We start from the raw sequence: 24,253 nt of genomic DNA, 5'->3' as shown, positions 1-24,253 counted from the left end.
TTCAAACGGTTGTTCCTTTTTCTTTCATCACTCTCCTCTTCAGACTTGCTGGCTGCAGGCGTGAGAAACGTTTCCTCCACTAGCCTTCAGGCCAGAGCTGTAGTTCCTGTGGTTCCTGTGACCAGTGTCAGGGGTGTCAATGTTCCCACATAAGGCTGCACTGTAAATGTAAATGACAGTATGTGAGTGACTGGCAGATTGGTGTTGAGTTCTTTGATGCTGAGCGACCCCTTCATCAAGCATCATATGAAATTGACACCTATAGTAGATTAAGGAACAGCACATACATCCCTGGGACAAACAAAAGTGCACAAAAATCTTTTTGACCCATGGTCTACAAATTTATATATGTTCTGATGAGCCTATGTGTATGTATGTATGTATGTGCAAAAAATGAAAAGTGTAAGCCTTGTTTTTTCTCCCATTTTAAGTCTGTGGATGTGGCAGGTAATAATGTTGGGTCTTTTCTTTAAATGTAAGTGTTTTCACAATGTCCAGACTTATGCTGATTCAAAGCTACTTGCAAAAAATAATTTTGAAAAGAGGATTATTTAAATAAAATCGAATAGACTATTCCATTACTTTTTTGAGTGCATAAATCTTTCCTATTTTACTGATAAATATGCATCACATTAAGTTTATTTGTTTTTGTATGATATGTTTTTCAAATGGATTGCAATCTTGTATGCAATCCAAATGCATAAATCGTAAATTTATAGGCCTAAATGTTTTTGTTTTTTTAGAGCAGACTTTTGTTGTTTTTAGTACATTTTCTATAAATAAATAAAAAAATGTATTCTTAAAAAATGCATCTACAGCAACAAAACATTTTTTAAATGCAGATATTAAAATCAGCAGAATAATTTGCATTAAAATATACTTCTAATCTGAATCTGACATACAATTTTGTTATAATTTTTCCTCTTTTTCTTTTTATCAGAATACTAAAGCATTATTTTAATTTAAAGATTTAAGTTACAGGAATTAGATTTTCAATTGCAGATTTTCTGGTCTCAGACTTTTGGACCCCATGCACTGTCTGCCATCCATGTACCCACCCTGCTCTCCAGATAATAACATCCACCATTTCACACACATAAATGGAAGACCTAATGCTCGGAAACAATACATTGACTTTATGTGGTCATGGGTATCTCAATGGATAAATAGTGTGTTGGCAATTGCATAAAGAAATAGTAATGCACCAGGTTGTAAAATAAAATATAAAAAAAAATACCCTAATATTCATTGCAACTCAAGTATAGAGAATACAGTAGTCAGTCATCAAAACCACACGGAAGACTCAAAGCCACAGTTTCTGCAGAGGCACAGAACAAAGGCAGGTGCAGTTTGGAAACAAGGTGAGGCAGAGGAAGGGTCTGTGAGCGTCAGGAATAGGAGGGGTGCTTGACTAGCATCGCATTGGATGTGGAGGCAGGAAGGTGTGTGTGAGTGTTGTAGTTGAGCGGCGCGAGCGAGCGTCAGTCCGTCAGTCACCTGCCGCCCGCCTGCCCTCATTGTTTCTCCGCTCATGGACTAGTGAAGTAGTTTGGCACATGACGGAGAGCAACGGGAGCCACAGTTGTTTTTTCCAAGCCAAAGGACTATCTACCTCGCTGCCTTCGCGAACATTGTTAGAGTAGCAGAAGAAGCGTTCGTTATTTATGTTTATTTATATTTATTTATAACCCGCGCGTTTCGTATCTGCACTGCACTGAATTTCGCGCCCCGATGCTTTTACATCAGTTCGTGAATGGGACGTTGGAAACGATGTATCCCAGTATTCAGAAAGACACGACTTTCACCAAGATCTTCGTCGGCGGTCTGCCGTATCACACCACGGACGCGTCGCTCCGCAAATACTTCGAGACTTTCGGCGACATCGATGAAGCCGTGGTAATAACGGACCGACAAACGGGGAAATCCAGAGGATATGGCTTTGTAAGTACAAATATCGTATATCAGTTGTTGTTGTTGCTGTCTAGGCTAGCTTACTCACAACAGCTTGTCAAATTAACGCGAAGAACAACACTTTGCCTTTGTTTGGGGTTTACTCAGTCCGTTCAAAATTTTAACTAGGCTATGCACTATTGGCCGTGTTAGATAGCCTATTGTCGTGGAAAATTATAAAACACATTTAATAGTAACTAATATACGTGACTTTGAGCTGTTGTGGACCGCAGTTGGGCTTGAGCGGTTGTTGTGGTGGACCGATTCTTGAATCAATTGTTCTTTAGAGTCGAATTCAACGTACACAACGTCATTGAACCGGTAAACGTCTCTAAAGAGACATGTACGACTCCGTAATGAACCAAGAAGTGAGCTTTTTATCAACACACTACAAAATAGAGTTGCTTTCCATTGCTACATTTAATTTTTTTAAACGGACCATGTTATATGACATTAAAGAATCGCTGAATGCGTTCTTTTAACTGGCTCTTTGTAACGAACTATCCAAAAGAACCGATTCACAGAACTGTAACTTCACTAGAACGTGTTGCTCGTGCGCGTGCGGTCTCTTGGTGACAATGCAACCGTCGCGTGCCGTTGGCGCATGTCTTTTGTTACAGTTCTGAGGAAACAAAAGCCAGCGTAGATTGACACTAGCCTACTACAGTATAAACTCCACCAGCAGCTCAATGAACTGAGTGTTTGAGCTCCAACATGGCTCTAAAAAGCATATCCTAGTAACAAATGATGATTTGTAGGCTTAGAATGAGCCCTTTTTAATAGGCCTAAATGTTTTTCCACCTAGTCCGATTTGGTGCTGAAGGATCTTAAATGTAATCCGTAGATATTGAGAGCTTTTCGGGGGCACAATATGTTCTTACATTGCATTGCTCCACAAGTGTGTGTGTGTGGGTGTGATGTTGAGAGTCACATGCGGGACCATAAGTGGATTATTTCTAAAAAAGCATGTCATCAATTATCTTCTTAGCCTCTTGGATGAAGTTTGAGAGCAGGGTCTCAGATTTCTGTCAAGTGGCCCCTTTCAAATACTTCTTTTAAGCTTTGTAAGTGGAAAGCATAGTCCGGTCCAAGGGTTTATCTGCTGTGATATGCTGCAAAGCCAACCTCTGCTCACTTAATATGGAGGTTATTATGAGGGGCCCCGAGGAACGGCCCTAATGACCGTTTGTTCAGCCAAGCACATCTGACTGCATTTATAACATCAAATGAGTGGCTTTCCATGTCATTGCATTATTTTTCTTTCACTGTACGTCTTTGCATATATGCAAGCCTTAAAGTCCCCATGAAACCAAAATTTTACGTTTTTTAGACTTTTAGTGTGAATATATTAGTCTTACTGTTGCTAGTGTGCTCCAAAACAATCATCGCAATTTGCATGTAGAAAATATAAGCATCCAAAACTTAGTCTCACTTCCTCCAATATGGGTCAATGATTTTGATGACATCACTCTGCACTTCAACTTCTCATCAGATTCACTGTCCAATCAAATGCTCTCTAGAATCTGAAGCTCCGCCCCCTACATTATAAATAGACGCTGAAGCAGGGCTGAAATCTGTCACTTGTTCACACATTTACTATAGTGAATGGCACACTATATAGGGGAAACGATTCAGACAGTGTAATATGCTTTCCATTGGGGCGATTAGTGTCACGCAAACCGCCGCAGCTCCGGTCCAGAGACACGATAGCGCAGAGCGGATCGGTCAGAGATTAGGAGGAAACTGCGGCTTTACCGATATCAACGGCTCTGGTCGAGCTGTGATATTTAAACGAAATGCTATTGACTATTTTTAAAAAGGGGAGGAGCTGTTCGATATGCCCCGCCCTGTCTTCCTGTTTCAGAGGAAATTAGCCTACATGGACACAATGAATAATGCTACGCGTTTAAAGGGACTTCAATGGACCTTTAAACATGTATTATGGCAGTAACATGGTAAATTGATGGTATTGGGTGTAATATAATACCATGATGGTATTATAATGTAATATTATAAAGTAATGCAATACATGGTTTGATATGGAATATCTTAAAAGAACACCTTGGTACATAATCAAATCACATTACACATCACCTTGTTTAATACGTTTACATCAACATTAAAATCAGCACAACAAACTGTACTAGGATGCAAATTTTATTATTTAATTTAAAAATATAATTATCTAAATGTTTTACATTAAAGTGATTAGAAAAAGTTATTTTTCATAAAAAAAATTGTTAGAATGCAAAAACCTTTTCAGACCTGTCTTCTACATTGGATAAAAGTAAAATGTAATTTCTTAATGTTTTTATTTAGTTTTTTAGGGTTGAAATATGATCTGCACGGGTTTCGTGAGTTTGGCTCATATAGATCTCTTTCTCGGTTTCTCTACTAGCGTCTGTGTTCACTGGTACAGAACTGTATCGTGGTTTGCCTTCAAAAGCAGTTGGAAAGCACAGATAAGGCCGCACAGTTTCACTTCATACTTTTTCTTATTTTTTTTTCTCGGCACGTCATCTGCTAAGGTGTAAACATGCACATTAGATAAACCAAGGGTGTGAGAAAGGGAAGGAAATAAAAGTGACTGTATGAGAGAGAGAGAGAGAGAGAGAGAGAGAGAGCGACACATTTCTGGTGGCTTTGTTGTGAATGATAGTCTTTAATATGCTGGCTGATACACTCCCTGTGTGGGAGGCCTCGTCTTAATAGCTGCATATAGAGCTGGAATAACGAAGAAAAAACGAGGGAGGGTTCCCAGAAGATTACAACACAACCCTAATGTTTTCCCAACAGCAACACACACTCACTGAGGCTTGTCGCCTCATTTGCTAGCCGCGTTTTGTGACTACTGAGATAATAACATGGTGGGAGCTATGAGTGTGTGTGTGTGCGCTTGTTTTGTTCGTGTTCAGACTGAGACGCTCTCCACACAAGGGCACTACAGAAATGAAGCGATACACTCTGGTGTTTACCTGACAGAAACCAGATCCCACGAATTCTCTTCCTAACCGCTCCGCTACCGCTCTGGCTGTATTTCTAGTTCCACCAGCCCTGGGGAACACACAGCTGCCACTGGGTCTCCACAGGGCGGGGTGTGTGTGTGTGTGTGTGTGTGTGTGTGTGTGTGTGTGTGTGTGTGTGTGTGTGTGTGTGTGTGTGGTAGCTCAAACCCAATATTGCCGCTTGCTGGAAGAGCATTTGTCACAGAGACCCGAGCTGTGAAAACAAGTCAGCAGTTGAGGCTGCTCAACCGCCTCACTAAAACACACATTAACATTTTCTACTTAGGCAAACTGACTTGTTATTAATACAATTGCTTGTACTTTTAAGATCAATTCAGCAAAGAGTTAAATGTGGTTTATAAGAGCCAATAAAAAAAAAATAGAGAAGAATAAACAGTATTTTTGATCTGTTGATAAGATGAACAGCATTGGACTCACTCAATATTGTTAAATCATGTCAGTTTATTTTTGCATATGGTTCTATGAAATAATTTCAAAGAGGTTATTCATTCTGTTGAATTCAGTTAAAGTTGATTTGTATAGCTCTTTTCACAACACAGACACTGTTTCAAAGCAGCTTAACAGACAATGCATGTTTCACTGTTACAATAACTTAGGTATTCCTGTACCACAATACTTATAGCTTAAGGATACTTCTCATTGAAGTTTAAGGATGACATACGATGTTAAGGCTATTTGGGCTGAATTTATGAGGGTTTATACATGGGTTTATACATTTAGGAAGAAATAACATAGTGAGACATGAAGTTTGGAATGGAAAATAAAAATAATATATGCAAAATAATTACACCTTTTTTCATTTCGAAAAAACAATTAGGCTTTGAGTATAAGACTTCAGATGCAAAAGCCTCTAAGTGCCATCTGAAATTTTCTTCTAAAATGAGCATTTTTATCAAGCTTGTATATTTAAGTTCAGTGATTTCACTTAAAGGTAGGGTAGGTCAGAATTGTCTAAAAAAACTTTTATTCAAATTTGTTTAAACTGTCTTTATATACCAATACATAATTAAAATGCAAGTACTCTGAAATAGAGAGTATAAAAAACTGAGTGACTCTAGACCGTTTAATCTTCATTAAACACAGCTCATTAATTCCATTCACTCCTACCTAAAAACGGGTGCGCGACTGCGCGCACGTGGGCAGAGCCAGTAATAGCGGCGGTAGTCATGGCGACGAAGAGTGACAGTCGCACAAGCCAATCACTTGTTTCGTCCCGGTAGGAATTAATGAGCTGTGTTTTTTGAAGATTAAATACGCTATAGTCACTCAATTTTTATACTCTCTTTTTCAAAGTACTTACATTTTAATTATGTATTGGTATATAAAGACAGTTTAAGCCAATTTGAAAAAAAGTTCTTTAGACAATTCTTACCTACACAACCTTTAAATGACAATTAATTGGTCATTTTCATTGCCATTAAAGTGAAATAACTGAACATAAACTTACAAGCTTGATAAAAAAATTATCATTCTAGAAGAAATTTTCAGATGGCACTTAGAGGCTTTTGCATCTGAAGTCTTCATACTGTGTGTGTGTGTGTGTGTGTGTATATATATATATATATATATATATATATCGTCCCCTTGAAATTATAAGGTTCTATCTGACATTTTTGTCAAAATTGAGTTATTCACATATTCTTATTCTGTGACAACTTATTTACATTATGTGATGTTGTTTTTTAAGTTATGTACATTTTGGAACTTTTTATTAAGAAAATAAAAAGGTTCTTTCTACACAGTCGAATGGAATGCAAAAACTTTAAAGCTCAATATCTCAAAACCAGCCAGAATGCAGATAGAACCTTATAATTCCAAGGGGACGATATATATACATATTGTCAAATCAAATAGAACGGCCAATAAATTACACTCACGCAATACAAACATGCAACAATATGTATCGTGGATAGTGACGATCTGTATTGTGTGTAGTTCACCCAAAATTAAAATTACTGAGAAAAAAATCCAAGTTTTCAGAGTTTTAGTGTCAGTACTACAATATATACCGGTAATGTTGAATATAATGTATAATATTCTGGTGTCACCACTGTCCTGTGCTTTGGGTTACCAGCCCCAAGTCCAAGCCTATTCAAACACACACAATGTAATACAAAATTTAGCATTTTTAATCAACAGTACATTTTTTGTTAACATTTTATCATATGTCTTGGAGTATTGCAATAATATCGTATCGTGAGTCCAGTATCGTGGTATCGAATCGTGACATGAGGGTATCGTTACACCCCTAATAAACTTGTGTCTGTATTTTAATTTCTCTTTTCTTTACAGGTCACAATGATAGATAAAAGTGCAGCCGAGAGAGCTTGTAAAGATCCCAACCCTATTATTGATGGACGCAAAGCTAATGTCAACCTGGCGTACCTCGGGGCGAAACCACGCAGCCCACTGACAGGTAAATACCAGACATACGCATTAAACTTCTTCAAAGTATGGTACTTATCTTTTAAATACTCTAGTTAGCTATAATTGTTCTGTCACTTTTAAAGGTGAGCAGTGTTATTTATGCATCACAGAAATGCAAAAATAATGCCTGTTTTCAAACTGGTTTTCCGAACCCCCCCCCCCATTGGTCTGTCTAACAGATAAGTCTGCCCCAAACTCACACCATTGGCTGAGACGGTGTTGCCATGCTGGGCTGGTCGGGATATTTAAATGAACATTTCACTGTTTTGAAAGTGATTTATTCTATTCTGCTGTATAATAAATTAGACACCGCCCCTTTAAGAAATGAATTCTTAAGTTGTTTGAAGTTCTTCTTCCCTATACGGTAGAGGAATTGTTGCAGCTTTTTCTTGTTGACACTGATGTATGTTTTCATCACAACATGCCCTCAGTATCATAATGGTGTTTGTACTGTGCACAAATATACTTCACACACACACACACACACACACACACACACACACACACACACACACACACACACACACACACACACACACACAAACTCGCACTTATTTTAACAGTTTGTTTGACGGGTTAAGCTTGTCAAGAATATACTGCCATCCTAAATTTGCATTATGCATGTGTGTGTGAATGTGTTGGCAGAAAGTGATATGTTCAACTGGTCTATCTGTACGTTTAACCTCCAACTTTGCATTTCTCCGTGGCTAATATGTCTGAAAAGAGGAAGGGTATTGTCAAGAGAACTTAAAGCACATACACCTGTCCTAACACACTGCATTCACACAGGAACAGAGGATATTTTATTTGGGCCTCTGCTCTTGTTCTCATCCCAACACAACATGTCTGAAACGGCAGTCCTGTATATCTCTCTCTCTCTCTCTCTCTCGCTCTCTCTCTCTCTCTCTCTCTCTCTCTCTCTCTCTCTCTCTCTCTCTCTCTCTCTCTCTCTCTCTCTCTCTCTCTCTCTCTCTCTCTCTCTCTCTCTCTACGTTCGTTGTTACATTTTTTCATCTAATATTTATATTTGATTTTATTTCAGCTTTGCTTCTATTTAAAGGAATCGGTTTTTAATTGTTTATGTTTTATTCAACACTGATTAAACTAAAAATGATAAAAAAAACATCTGCTTTACCAATTAGTTAAAAAACGTATGCTAATCTACTGGTGCCAACGCCTTTTACACCACATAGACAATTCTGACTTTAAGCTCTGCAAAAATTGTCCAAATAAAATTAAATTCCTAAACTTTCCCTGACAGAATTTTCCGTCAATCCATGTTTTCACTGTTGTATGGTAGCGGGCGCTATTACACGTCTTCTGAGAGAATCTCCGGATCTAAAAACAAGTGAAGAAGAAGAAAAAACAAACGATACGGGCTGCGTTCCAGTCCACTTTTATCCCTGCCGCCATTTTGAAGTGCGTTCACTTCGTGAAGTGGACGAGGGAAGTTTATATGGACAGACCCTCGCTCCCTTGATTTTGACAGAGGGAGCGAGTCTACTTCACATGTACACTCAGGCAGCTCCATATACCACAATGCAACACGATTGTGGCGTCAACATATATTGAGTTTAATTTACCCCACCACAAACAACTCTCAAACACACCTTTATACATATATGATGCTGCATTAAACAATTTTGTAAGGGACTAAATAAATAATAAATCAACCCCGTAGTGGATTATAAGTGATCAAGGGTTTTGCACGTTCCAATTGCAAAGGTTCCCCCAGTAGTGGGACGTAAGCAATGACGTACCCGAGTGAACGAGACGGAGGGAAGTTAGCGAGTACATGACAATGACAATTTTGGACTGGAACGCGACATAGAAGCATTGTCTACGCACATGTAAGCTAATGCGATCATCAGACAATAAACAGCATTTAAATCAAAACGGCCTAATGTTACCTAATGACATGTGTTTTTTCTTTCTTTTGATATATTGTATGTTTAGATATGCATACAAAACAAATATTCTCTGGGCACGAAAGTTTTGTGAAAATAATCAAAAATGCTGGTGCTGGCAACTTAAAAAAAATGCTGATGGGGAAAGAGTTAAAAACATGCATAAGAAATAAGGTATATTCAAGCCATGTTCTGTGTGGATTACATTTTTAGTGTATTTCTTAATAACATCAGTCCAGACACACAACATGTATGTCAAGTCATTGGCGGCCATGTTTAATGGACATAGAGCTTTCTTGATAGACATAGAGAAACACAAGTTGAATTATGTTCACCATAAGGTTTGTGTAAAGGCTAAAGTGTGTTTATGCAAGTGCTGTGCGCAGAGGCTGTTGAGCCGTGTGTGTGTGCGTGTGCGTGTGCGTGTGTGTGTGTGTGTGTGTGTGTGTGTGTGTGTGTGTGTGTGTGTGTGTGTGTGTGTGTGTGCGTGTGTGCGCTTGTGTGTGTGTGTGTGTGTGTGTGTGTGTGTGTGTGCGCTTGTGTGTGCGTGTGTGTGTGTGTGTGTGTTGAATGGGCATCCAGGCGAGAGATGTTTCTGATCTGTGTCCGGGCAGATACACTGTTACGCTGGAGAACAGACAGCCTGGAGTTTTTCACATGAGCGACTTCATGAGAGCGTGCAGACAGGAAGAGGGGAAAAATAGAAAGAAAAAAACAAAAGTGCATACTGGGTGAATGGAGAGAACGAGTGCCAATTAAAGCCTAAGGAGTGTGTGTTTGTGGAGGACGCAGAATTATAATCGTGCATCATGAATGTCAAATACAGGGCAAGTAAAAAATTGGACAGTGAATGACTCTAAGCACAAATGTCCAGAGAGGATAGTGAATTAATTCCATTCAATTTCTTCTATTTAACAAACATTAACCTTAATTCACCGCCAAGATGTCTTTAGTGTTCTGCGTTCAAGATGTGAAGCTCTATCGACACAGTGACTTAAACACAAAAAGCACATTATGCGAGTCTATGGGGCAAGACATTTCTGAGGGGTTAAAAGCTGAAATATGCAGCTTGTATTTTTGTTATAGTTCTTATTAATGGTCAAACAATGTTGTTGTTGTTTATGGCCAACGCTGATATCTTAGAGAGCAGGGTGGCCGATGGCTGATGATATCATGTAGTTTAAAGTAACAATATTTAATGAATTAGAAATAATAATAAAAAGGAATAAATATATTTTTTAAATGTCTTATAATTTATAAGACATGAGTATTAAAGAAAGTAAACTAATAAAGCTGCAGAAAGTGAGCTCTTGTATGTCTGTGCTCTGGCGCTGTCAAAATAAAAGTCCTGTTTCTGACACTTATCGGCCAAACAGTAAAACTAATCTGCCAGTGCTGAAAAGAAATATCAGTCTCATTATATTCAGGAAAGTTATTTCAACTGCAGAGTTGAATGAATTGTCTTTTTAGTGTTGGGATTCTGTGGTAGGAAGTTTAATCTCTGGTTATGTTTTTCATTTCTGGTGTCCTTGGGTTTTTATGTGGCCATGACAGATTTTGAGATGAAAGTGATTTTATCACACTAGTTTCATGTCAACACAAACGAGGATTAGGTCTTGTGGCCATGTTTCCAAAAAAAGTGTGTATTTTAACATGCCTTGCAATCCCTTAAACTTCCATTATAAGTGCTTTCCTCTACAAACCATATTTGTTCATTTTTACAAACTGAAGAACGAGGTGAAAGTATTTTCTGTGGTAGTCGACAGTATGCCAATGAAAGAGCTTAGTTTCAAATCTGATCAAACATCCCCTGTAAAGGCCGTGACGCACCAGGCCGACGTCAAAGAACTAGCGTGTGTCGCCTCGCGAGTCGCGTCGGCTGCGTCTCGACCAAAAGCTGCGCTTGAACACACCAAAAGGACTAAAGGCGACTGTTAACAGCACGTGTGTGTCAGTAAATATCTGCCTATATCAGCAGGTATCAACATAAGTCATTCAAAAAAGGAAACTGAAACTAGGACTGCACATATACAAACCGTAAATAAAGTGACGCTTGCTTATTTTGAATATCAGTCATGCTGATTTTCTTCATTCCAGGCGGCTCATGTTGTTATGCTAAATACGGGGATGCTCAGATAAGATGACGTACATTATAACAGCCTTCGGTCTGTACCGTCTTGACTTCTTTGCTCGCTTTCATCAATTTCACTTTAATTCTCATTCGCTGAACTGAACAGCCAATCAGTTCTCTCTCTCACCGACGGCGATGCTCAATCGGCCCCAAAAATACCCCCGACTAAATGGGCCGACCGTCGGCTTGGTGTGTCAGGGCCTTAAAGGAATAGTTCTCTCAAAAATAATATAATTTACTCACCTTTCCAAAGCTTGTGCTGTTTATCAGTGAAACCCAACAAGGAGATTTTGAAGAATCAAGATTTTCTGTCCAACAGAATCCAAAAAGAATCCACTAAATGTTATTAAATTGGTATATTTTATTAAAGATCTGCAGTTTAAGAAAAGATCAACCATTGTTGTACTGGAAAAGCTGATATTGTGTAATTGTAAGTAAATGGGGTCCAAAACTACTCTTTTTTTTTTTTCTTTTTTTTTCACTAGACTAGTTCCACTAAATAAAGAAAGCCCTACTACGGTTTGGAGTGACATTGAACTTGTCACGATTGTTTTGATGAATTGTCGCTTTAACTGTCAAGACACTGGCCGTTGAATCTGTTGTTGTTTCTCTGTTGTTGTCACAGGATACTCTTCTGGAGTACAGCAGGTTCATCCAGCCCTGATCCAGAGGCAGTATGGGTAAGCATGTCTTCTCATTCTGCTAATGTCAGCGTTGAGGGAGGACCGTTCCTGCATAAATAACACAAAATCCTAGCGTGACCCCTCAGAAAATAGTCCTGTCAAAACCGCAGTTTGATTTAGCCCAAAACTGTCAGTGACTCCTAATCTGGCTTCTTCTGCTCATACATCCCGCCTGACTCCCTGTAAAGCTCAGATCTCAGGACACGAGCTGTGAACGTCAGTGCGCCGTTTGTCATGTGTTTATAGTGCCGGCTGCTTTTCTCTCTGCGGTTTATTTTCATCTCTCTCTCTCTCTCGTACTGTCAGTGACACTGTCTGGGTTTCTCACTTTTTAAGCTGTTCCCGTTTCTGTGTTTCTCTCTGTCAGTGTTTCTCTTTCTTTTGCTCTCTCAGCTCTCGGTCTCTCTTCCCTATCCTGTTCGACCTGTTTGTCTGTCAGTTAGGTCACCACCTGCCTCAATCTGCTAACCAGCCAGGTGTTATGCAAAACAAACCTTCATCTCTCTCTTTCTTTGTTTTTCTCTCTGGCTATACACATCTTTCTCGTTCCCTATCCCACCCACACACACACATACTCACAAACCATCTGAATCATTTTCACCTGAAAAGTAATACTTCATTAAATTAGTGTCATTATTTACTCATCTCTTTCCAAACCTGCAAGATTTAGTTTTTTCTACAAAAAAAAAAAAAAAATTCTACACAATCTTTCCTAGTGACACTTTTTTTACTTTTATGGTACTTTTTTGTGCTTTTTGGAGCTGTCTCTGGATAGAAAGAGCTGCATAATATTCTAATTTGTATAGAAAATATTGCATAAAAATAATAACAAAAACACTAATAAAGATATATATCGTGTAAATGTTTGGGGTCAGTTAGCCTGGGTTTCCCCAGACTGCCTTTGCGCAGCGCAATTTTATTCTCGCTGAAAGGCAGTCTGGAAACCATGGACCTGATTTTCGCCTCGTTTAGGGAACCAATCACAGAACGGGGAGGGAGCAGCAAGACGATGACGACATCTTTTCGACACAACTAAGCAGTTTGTTTATATCTATGGAGTCAACATGGCAGCAGACGCGAAGCTACCTTTTGATGCAGCCTTAGATATTGTTCTAAGTAGTTTAGATCGCAATTTTATTTAGAAAAAAGAGCAGCGTTTGGCGTTAAACCATTTCTCTACATACGTCATCTGGTATAATGGAAACGATTGGCTATGCGCATTTGATAGACATTCTTAGCACCCAATAAACGGCGCCGGCGTATTCGTAAACCACGCCTCAAATACGAGAAAATGAACATGAGGTTCCCAGACCCAAGTCTCAACGAGAATTGGGTCTGGCGTTAGCCAGGCTAGGGGTCAGTGGGATTTTAAGAAATTAATACTTTTATTCAGCAAGGACACATTCAACTGTTCAAAGTGACAGTTAAAGACATTTATAATGTTACAAAATTTTTATATTTCAAATAAAATGCTGAAGAAAAAAAACGTATCACAGTTTCAACAAAAATATGAAACAACTGTTTTCAACATTGATTATGATTTCTGAAGGATCATGTGACACTGAAGACTGGAGTAATGATGCTGGAAATTCAGTTTTGGTCACAGGAATAAATTACATTTTGAATTATATTCACATAAAAAAAGTTATTTTAAATTGAAATAATTCACAATATTTTACTGTATTTTTGATCAAATAAATGCAGCCCCGGTGAGCATAAGAGACAACAATGTTTCTTATTGTTGCAGTATAACAAATATTTGGTCACCGTGTCAATCAAACGCATGGACTATTGCCGTGTAAACAGACAGTCAATCTTTCTTGTATCAGTCGTAAAATCAAATGCAAATACAATTCAATCCCTACCTGAATTTTTCCGATGTGAATGAAGTTGTAGTAACTCTTGTAAATAACCAACCTCTGTGTGTACAGAGCGAGATTTAGCACTCAGAAGAGGAGTGTGTGCCGTATTTAAACAGTGTGTGTACATAGTGTAGCCTATTTGTCTTTTTTATGCTAAAGTCGAGGGTCTTGTCCATATCTGTGGGGGTCTCTATTTAATCTCACTGTTGAAGGGTTAGCCTTTGGTTTGAACAGGTGCCTTGTACCCATTGTGGGTCTGTTTGCATTGTGAGTTAAAGGGACAGTTCACCCCAAAAATGAAAATACTGTCATCGTTTACTTACCCTCAAGTTGTTCCATGGCTTATAACCATGACTTATTTTTTAATCCCATTTGTCCCATTAATTTCTATGGAAGAAATGAATGGACAAATACAACAACAACAAAACGAGTAAAGGTTGAGTAAATTTATTTATTTATTTAAATTTATTTATAGTAAATGATGAATAAAAAAAAATAACTAAAGGGGAAACTCGGAAAAAATTAGAATATCGTGCAAAAGTTCATTTATTTCAGTAATTCAACAAAAGGTGAAACTAATATTTTATATAGACTCATTACATGCAAAGTGAGATATCTCAAGCCTTTATTTGTTATTATTTTGATGATTAAGTATTACAACTATGACAACCTTTCACAATATTCTCATTTTGAATTTGAGGTTTTCATAAGATAAGCCATAATCATCAAAATTATAACAAATAAAGGCTTGAAATATCTCACTTTGCATGTAATGAGTCTATATAATATATTAGTTTCACCTTTTAAGTTGAATTGCTGAAATAAATTAACTTTAATTTGTCGAGTTTTACCCGTGTATCTTTAACTAAAGACATTGTCTGATGATGTTTGATGCTTTGAACAAAGCATCCATTGTCAGGGTTGAGACGTGCACTGGGTTACCATCACTACACTACTCAGTTAGTGAGTTGTACATGGCACTCTCGCCATGTGTTGGCTGGCATTAGAGGGGGTTTTGGGTGTGGGGAATAGGGTGTTGGTGTTGGGGGCGTCCTGAGGTTGCAGGCTTTGGCAGGGTGCTGGAGATGGGGATTACGGAAGTGGAGCTGCTAACAAACCCCCTGTGGTTGGGGGTTGGGTGTTGGCAAACACACAGCATTGTGGGAGGTCTGCAGGTTTAGGGAGCTCTGCTGAACTAGCACAAGGAGGATCAAACTACTTGAGCATCTGAGATACACACACACACACACACACACACGTCTCTCTTACACTGTCGGCGTGTCATGTGCCCCAAGTCTAACCGTGCGTCCCAATATCCATACTATCCATCCCAAATAGTTTGTGAGATTACAATAAGTGTTTCCCAAAGCATAGTATGTTGAAGAGTATGTCAGAAGTCCCCGGATTGTCTACTATTTCTGGTAGATTTTCGATTCGTGGACCCGTGCACAGTCTAACGGCTGATATAGCCCACACTTTTGGAGGAGGATTCGGTTCAGAACTACAAACACGGGTAAAAAAGTGTTTAAAAACTACAAACATGGCAGATGTGCGCGGTCGATGGTTAAGTAGAGAGGTTAAAGGGGTTTGAGTGACTAATAATCAACACTTAACCTGTCTGTCGGTTCAACTTGCTACTTTTTCTCTCTCTAATATGGTAGGAAATTAAATTCAATAAAATGTGGAGGATGTTAAATGTGAAAAAGTTATTGACAGGCCAGTTTACGTGACAATGGATGCATGTAGCGACAGAGCGTCTGTTAAAGATGCAATTTTAGGACGAAATAATGTCCCAGAGTACATATTTTTTGTACATATACATACAATATGTAAAGCGCTTTGGTGGCCATGGGTCTGTTAAAGCGCTATATAAATGCAGTCCATTTATACATTCACTGACATTTGACCTTCATCATTTTTTTTTGGCGACCTTCACACTACAGTACCAGCAAGCAGTCATGTGACATTGCTGATGATCTTGTATTTATGGTTTAATTTTCACTTAATCATATACAACCATTCAAACGTTTGTGGTCGGTAAGATTTTTTAAAATGTTTGTGAAAGAAGTCTAGGCTCACCAAGGCTGCATTTATTTTATTTAAAGATATAGTAAAAATAATTTTAAAATAGCTGTTTTTTATTATATTTTAATGTAATTTATTCCTGTGATCAAAGCTGCATTTTCAGCATCATTACTCCAGTCTTCAGTGTCACATGATCCTTCAGAAATCATTCTAATATGATGATTTAATGCTCAAGAAACATGTATTATTATTACTATTATCAATGTTGAAAACAGTATGTAGAAACCTGGATCTAATCTGGATTCTATGATGAATAGTGTTCAAAAGAACAGCATTTATTTGAAATATAAATCTTTTGTTACATTATAAATGTCTTTCCTGACACTTTTAATCAATTTAATGCCTACTTGATGAATAAAAGTATTCATTTCCTTCCAAAATGTTTTTATTTGAATCCATTTTCTAGATAGAAAGATAGAAATAAGATTAATTTTGCACCCTTTTTTATCTTTAGGATTATGCATGTTAATGGCAGAAATGTTAGCAGCGCTACATTAGTAAGAGTGACGGGACACGGGTGGCCCTCGCCCAAATTGCCCCCTTCACTAATTTGCCAGTAATTTAGTGATTGCACAGTTTGTTTCTGCGTCTGCCTGGTAAGACCTGACCTTTAAAAGCCCCTCTGTCTCTGTGTCTCTTCGGCTGTCCCCCACCCAACGGCTGCGGCTGCTAGAAGTGATATTCTGCTCTGGGCGCACAAGATCATTCGTCCTTCCTCTTTGTCGTCATAATTTGCTCTCCCTTCCATGTTGCTTCTTTTCATTTCTCTTTGTGCTTCTGTTCTTTGTCGCTCTCATGCACAGGCGTTTTCAAAAAGGCTTCCTGCATCCCCATATCAACAGAACCACCTAAATAAATAGCAGATAAATACTCAAGCCTACTAAAATATACTGAATTGAACACAGCGTGTTCAAATACTCAAATTACTCTTAAAAAAAATATATAAAAATGTTTTTTTGAGTTCTTGTTCATTGGTTGATTGAATGGAGGCAGATCTGAACATGAGCTTGTGGTCGGTTTTAAGACTGAGCCGGTTTAAAGGGTTAGTTCACCCAAAAATGAAAATTATGTCATTAATTACTCACGCTCATGTCATTAAAAAGACCTTCGTTCATCTTCAGAACACAAATGAAGATCTTTTTGATGAAATCTGAGAGCTTTCTGTCCCTCCATTGACAGGCTACGCAACTACCACTTTCAATCCCCAGAAAGGTTAAGACATCATTAAAGTAATCCACGTGACTCCATTGGTCCAGCCTTAAGTTTATGAAGCGACGCGAGTGCTTTGTTTGCGGGGCAACTTTTTTTTACCACTTTATTCACAAAATATGAATCTCCAACTCGTGTTCACGCAACAAGGTCTGCTCTCGTGTCAACACAGCATGTATGTGGCGTGGTGCTCTCATGAACTCGTGTTGGAGATAATTTTTTTAATAAATAAATGATTTTGTTTTTGTTTTTGCGAGAGTCACATGGATTACTTTCATTATGTCTTTACCTTTCAAAGTTTGTTGAGAGTTTGTTTCAGTTCGAAACAGCCAAAATGAACTTTCCAAAATGTTCGCTACGGCCGCTAAACACCTTCGAAGTGCCATTGGTCCATGGTGATTGCGTAACGGTTAGGTGTGTTCTTGACGTGGAGATCTTCTCCGGTTCATTTCTTCTGTTCAGTCCGTCGAGGTCAGACGTTAGTAAAAACATGAACAAGCCGGAGAGCCGCTTTATAGTAGAAACTGGAGTTGTAATACTAACTAAAATCAAGACTATTGGAGAAAGTTACTTTTAAAAACAATATTGCGTTAGCGTTACCCCCTAAAAAGTAACATTTTTGCTTGGATCAACCATAATAACAATGGTTAATAAAGTGAGATTAAGTACTTAAAGTACATTTGTGTAATTTAACATTTAATTATTACAGGTTTGCATAACATTCTGAGTTTACATTTCACTGTTTTTATTCATTTTGAGGAATACTGAATCAGTTTTTGTGCAACAGTAAATGCTCACATTTAGTCCAGAACTACAATAGCCGTCATGTTCACACACACATCTGCACTTGCTCATGATTTCTCTCAACATGAGGACAGGAGAGCTGTCAGTCAGTACATAGGAAAACACAGTAACTTGCGAAAATAAGATATTAAGACAATGAGATATTTTGTTGTAATATTACTAGTTACTTGGAAAAAAGTCATCGGATTATGTAGCTCGAGTTACTTATAATGTGTTACACCCAAAACTGTGAGACTGCCGAGAACAAAGAGTGAGTATATCAGGGCCTTTAAGGACTGGAGAAGTCTGTCATTTCACCAGAACATGGAGTTCATATATTTTAAATGAAAATCACAAGGTCAAAAAACAAACAAAAATTGAACATGCATGGTTGAATCTTTCATAATGAGAAAAAAAATTGGAACATTTAAAAGATAGATTGAGTACATTTCACACCTCTTTTAATCAGCTCGTTTATAAAGACTTCAAGACCTAAGAAGGTCAAATAAAGATTAGTCTCTGTCTCTGTTAGCAGCACAATAGTTTTTGGAAGAGCTCATCAAAGACACTCATTTTCAGCTCATTTGTAGCACTGGGTTTGCCCTACTTCGTCAGTCGTCACACCCTTGTCAACTTTGGTCTTCTTTATTTTGCCTTGTCTCTCTCTCTCTCTCGGCTTCTCTCTCTCCTCTTCCTTGTCTCTCTCAATCCCTCTATTTCCCTGTCTGAATTAGCATTTGCTAGGATGAATAGGGTCAGCAAGGACGGCAGACTCAGTTGATTTGCCTACTCCACAAAGCCACTGTCAGTCCCTATAAATCATCCTTCAGCCCAGGACGGCAACTAAGGGAATGGCAGACGAATGACACTGCAGATGTGTGTATGTGTGTGTACGAAAGGAAGTGTAATGTGTGAAGATGTGTGAGTGCATATGAGGACTATTTTTCGAGCTGTCCCTGCGGCTTCTCTGGGTTCCTCTTTGTTTTTGAGGGTGTTTCATGGGTCTGGTGTAGCATAGCCTCAATCTCTCTCTCTCTCTCTCTCTCTCTCTCTCTCTCTCTCTCTCTCTCTCTCTCTCTCTCTCTCTCTCTCTCTCTCTGTCATGATATCATCAGACAGAAACTTATAAGAAACATTAATGAGGTCAGTGAGCAGGTCAGTTGGCACAACGGAGGGTCTGGACTTAGAATACACCATGATTATTCAAGTTACTGTTCAAAGGTTTGGGGACAGTCATATTTTTTTAAAGAAATTAAATTGATCAAACGTGATAGTAAATACAATTACAATGTTACAAAAAAATATTTTTCAAAAAAATGCTGTTCCTTTTAACATCATATTCTTACAATAATCATTCAAACAAATGCATCACGGTTTCCACCAAAAATATTAAGCTGCACAACTGTTTTCAACATTGGTAAGAAATGTTAGCAACTGCGCAGAAAAACTCTAGCTTTTATTCTAGCTTCAAGCTTCATTTCTTTTTTTTATCAACACTTGAATGTGGATTATTTTCATGAAAAAAGCAACATTTTGACAAAAAGCTGAGAAAATTACGTTTTTGTTGAAGTCTACGTCTGGATGGGTTTCTGAATGATGATCAAAACACAGATGGAGTAGATCGAGTCCATCAACAACATGGATTGGGGAAAGAGTTAAAAACAACTTATTCATGGGCAAGCACCACGCACATTAAAATAAAATGGTTTAAAAGTGTTAACTAAAGGATAAAACAAAAAACATTAAGTGATTTTCTTTGTAAGATTTTACCTTTCTGTAAAAGTTCACTATATGGAAGTCCATATTTTATTTGTCATTGGGTAACTATACGATAAAGTTCATCACCAAGAGTCAGAGCAGATGCAGATGGAGTTCGTGATGAGCATTTACTGAGACACTGCAAACACTGATGGGTCATGAGCTGCTCGCGTGTAAACGAACACACTCTGAAACACACACCGCATATATTTAAAGCTCCACTGTGTAGCAATTACTCCCATCTACCGGTGAAATTGTATATGACTACCAACTGAATATTACTTTCTAGCCCCTCCCATTCCGAGGGCGTTTTAACTCCTACGGTGGCCGTATTATTTCAAATCTGCCGGCAGTCGCGAGTAATCTCCCCCTCGCATTCGTCACGGTGACACTGAGTGTAAAAACACAAAAGGCGAAGCTTGAATTTACAGGTATGTCCCTCTTTGGCTAATGTATTTTCAAGATGGAGGCGCAACATGGCTGCCGCCATTCGAGCGACTCGCCCGTATGTATTATAAATGGCAGATTAACGCTTACGAGAATAATTGATTAGTTAGTAAAAGTAATTATACATGAAGGAGCACATATCATTTTGAAAGAACAAAGTGTTTTTTGCCAAGAATCAACTTAAAAAATTACACAGTGCAGCTTTAATCACAGCTTTTGCGATTCCGATTTCGCGCAGCCCTAGTTAAAGAGTTAACTCTCTCTGTGTGTTTCTGTTTTGCAGACTCAGCCAGCCATATGTTTACCCTCAGGCCTTCCTGCAACCCAGTCTGGTTCTGCCGGCACAGGTCACCTCCTCCTCCTCCTCCACCACGACTCCTTACCTTGACTTCAGCACTGCCTACAACCAGTACGCCTCCTCAGCCTTCGAGCAGTATCCCTTCGCCCCCTCGCCGGGCTTCCTGAGCTACATGTACCCGCCGGGCACCCCCGGGCCGCCCTCTGCCTCCTCCACCCCGCTCTCCGTCGGAGGCGCCCCGACCGCAGCCTTCATCCAGATCCCTCCTCATCAGCTCCACGCCGACCGCCTTTAGGACAGGCCACACGGACCGACCGGGTAATGCTGAAATTGCACTAGAACATCATCATCATTATGGGACAGGGAACTGTGACATCATCAGCCTGTGACTGGGGTCGCATACAAAGGGCTTCGAGTTTTTCTGCTTTTCATTATCCTTCAGTTTATGGACTTTTTCTTATGATGAATTATTAATGTCATTATTGGTAGAAGATTGTTGAAGAGCCAATATTAGATTGCCATTCAGATGGATTCAGGGAATGATAGGAAACGACAGGTTATACACACACTACCGTTCAAAAGTTTGACCGTTCCTCATCAAGTCTATATGCTCACCAAGGCTGCATTTATTTAAATTTTTGCATTATTACAATTTAAAAGTGTATTGTCAAAAATGTTAATATATTGTAAAATGTCCTTTATTCCTGTGATGAGTTTCCAGCATCATTACTCGAGTCTTGATCCTTCAGAAATCATTCTGATATGAGGATTCGATGCTCAAGAAACATTTATTACTATTATCAATGTTGTAAACAGTCGTGCTTGATATTTGTGTGGAAATGTGATAACTTTGATGAATGGAAATGTCAAAAGAACAGCATTAGAACAACTTTTGATCAATTTAATGCGTCCTTGCTGAATAAAAGTATTAATTTCTTTCGAAAAAAAAGAAACGTACTTAATCCAAGCTTTTGAATGGTAGTGTGTATATCCAGTAGACTGCGTAAAAGAATGACTTGTTAAGGTTGTATGTTGTGCATATATGCAGGAAGATCTATTAAGCACAAAGCCTTAGAGACTTATCCGTTTTTCTTTTATATAGCTGTTCTTATGACACAAACGTGCTTCCCTCTCCCTGAGCAAAAAACATGTGATTTTTGTAACCAGACTTTTTCCAAGAATAGATAACTTTTCTAGAAATGTAGGATTTGTAAATCCGCTTATCGCTGTCTATCGCCTCTCTTCGGTTCCTGTAGTTCCTCTTTCCTTAAGATTCGTCGCAGTCTTAAGTAGCTCCACTTAGATAGTTAACATTAACCCAGCGTCCCGTAACACGGACGCAAGATGCGCTGTAGCTCGCCTGCGAATAATCATAAGGAAATAGACATTAAAACATTGAGTATTAATCATATTCTAATCCTGTCTTATACGTGATGCTTTTTTAGGCTGTGTTTTGGTCAATATCTACATCTGCTGAAAGGACAAAAGAACGAGTATTGTGACAAATGTCAGTGGTTGCCATTGGTCTCGCTCCACAAATGACACTACAGGACAAAGCGCCAGCAGGAACATGCAGGAAAGCACGAGAAAGGTCTTGGTTTGAGAGGACTTTCGGACAGCGCAAGACGATATATTGCCAAGACAATCTGTTTGTTTTCACGAGAACAGTGTTGTCATTAATCTACCCTGCAACAATAAACTCAAAATATGAAAATACCTTACAGTGAAAGCCATACGACCAGAACATGCAAAACAAGTAATAAAGTCATTTACAAAAACTGAGCTTCATTGATGTGGTTATTTTGACGGTTACGAACGGTGGCTTCACTTTTTTTTGACGATGCATTATTAATGATTCGTTTTCATGCGTATGGTTATATTATTATATCTGTTCCTCAACTCTTTTCAACTTGTCAGTTGAGTTTGTTTCTCTTCTTTGGGTCTTCCTTTGTTTCTTCAGACAGATTGATCGAGAAACACGGAAGTGCACATGTGCTCACGATGAATAACCAGTTCAACGTTCATGTACGGCTGCTTCAACGGAAGAGCTGGAGGGAAACCAAGAGTTCATGGACATGCAAACAAACCTATGCAAATGAAGGGAATTGAGGGCATTTGGGCTTTATGTATTTTTGTGAGTAGGTAAGCTATCACTATGGAGACTACAGGAGGTTTTATGCATGAAGCCTCAGACCTCTATCCAAATGAGCACCTGTAAACGTCTTCACAAACAGTCCTCCAACCAGACCAAATGCTTGTATTGTGCAATGTTGTTTTTTCTTTTTCTTTTCTTTTTGACAATAGGCCTTCCTTTTGTGCACCACCCACATGTCAAGTTGGAAAAACGAATACTGGCTGATTATGAACACATTTATGAGTATGACCTTCACTGTATTTAGGCAAATGAGTGTTCAAATTAGACATGTGACAGTTCAGGCTTTAGTTGTTGTTGGACAGCGTAAAGGGACCGTTCACCCTAAAATAAAAATTAAGTGATTATTTACAACGTGTTGTTCTAATGCAGTATTACTTTTCTTTCTTTTTGTCATCCAAAAAGTAAGAATGGCATAGGCAACTGCATTAGAACAACACCAGGGTGAGTAAATGAACAGTCCCGTTTTTTGCTATGCTGCAACTACACCAATAGGTGGAGAAAGTGGATTGACGGTCATCCAAAAGTAGGAGTGAATGCTGAATAAACTTTTTTTTTTTGCAAGCAAAATATGCCGGGGTTTTTTTTCCATTACATTAGATCAGATGCCTCATGTATAAAGCTGCAGTATAATCTTGTGAATTAGGTGAAATTGGCACACAGTTTTACTCAGCAATCCTATAATATGATCCAGAGATTGTAAATGATCGTTCACAGCTATCAAATGTATTATCAAAATGAATACATTTGCTTTTTTATGTACAGTACTGCAGTGATACTCAAAAATGATATACTTAAAAAGTATTTGTGTGTGGTGACATTTTATGCTCGTGCAAGCATACTAAGTGTTTTTTTTTAAGTACACTACACAAGGTGAAGGCATTGTGCGCTGATGTGAAGCAGCTTACATGCACAGTCAGATCCATGTGATGCAACAAATGCTTCAGTACAACATATTTATAAATACTTAAATACTCTCATTAGCAGCTGTTGCTGATAATTACCGTGACAAGTCTGCGCATTCACAATATTGGAAAGATGAAAACCGCTAATGAACACATAAAAAATTTATTGGCAGATGCATCACAAAGTTTGGTTTGTCATGCTAGCAACATGTTAAATCAGGCTAACAACATGGTAAATCAGGCTAACAACATGGTAAATCATGCTAACATGCTACATCATGCTATCGATGTGCTAAAATATGTTATCAACGTGCTTAATCGTGCTAGAAAAGCATAAATCCGAGTCTCAGGACATGGGCAGCTCCGGGGAGAACGTCACAGGTTTTATGGTTACAACATGGCGTGAACGCAGCATAGGCCTAAGCTCATTGTTTTGGTTCAGAAGGGAAAAGGCGGCTGCGGTTTGTTCGCAGCGCTCGATGACTGTGTGTCTACAACTCTGCATCGCTTTACTCAATGCGATGATGGCGTGTGATGGCATGTCTGCAGGTGTGGAAACACAGATGTTGACAGGCAGGTAGAACATCAACATTCGGACCGAACCAACACTTTTTGATTCTGAAACTTCCA

At 38.6% G+C, this 24,253-nt stretch overlaps 2 protein-coding genes across 3 annotated transcripts in view; one reads left to right on the top strand and one right to left on the bottom strand.

Moving 5' to 3' along the window:
* The window catches only part of LOC306985331 (uncharacterized protein), a 250,378-nt gene extending 229,868 nt beyond the window's left edge, over positions 1-20,510 (bottom strand). Inside the window, exon 1 of one of the 2 annotated variants that reach the window (XM_079587468.1) lies at positions 18,014-20,510. The gene's annotated coding sequence lies outside the window, so the exon portion shown is untranslated. The remainder of the gene's footprint in view (positions 1-18,013) is intronic. The other variant, XM_079587467.1, reaches the window with a different exon arrangement.
* rbm38 (RNA binding motif protein 38) lies at positions 1,369-23,231 on the top strand. The gene is made up of 5 exons (XM_079587471.1): positions 1,369-1,941; positions 7,269-7,392; positions 12,067-12,121; positions 20,552-20,884; positions 22,012-23,231. Exons 1-4 carry the CDS (start codon positions 1,732-1,734, stop codon positions 20,859-20,861), a joined length of 699 nt encoding a protein of 232 aa, XP_079443597.1. The 5' UTR covers positions 1,369-1,731; the 3' UTR covers positions 20,862-20,884; positions 22,012-23,231.
* The last annotated feature ends 1,022 nt before the right edge of the window (positions 23,232-24,253 follow it).

Source organism: Phoxinus phoxinus, assembly GCF_949152265.1.
Source record: "Phoxinus phoxinus genome assembly, chromosome: 18".
Lineage (NCBI taxonomy): Eukaryota > Metazoa > Chordata > Actinopteri > Cypriniformes > Leuciscidae > Phoxinus > Phoxinus phoxinus.
This window is presented reverse-complemented; position numbering and strand designations above follow the sequence as displayed.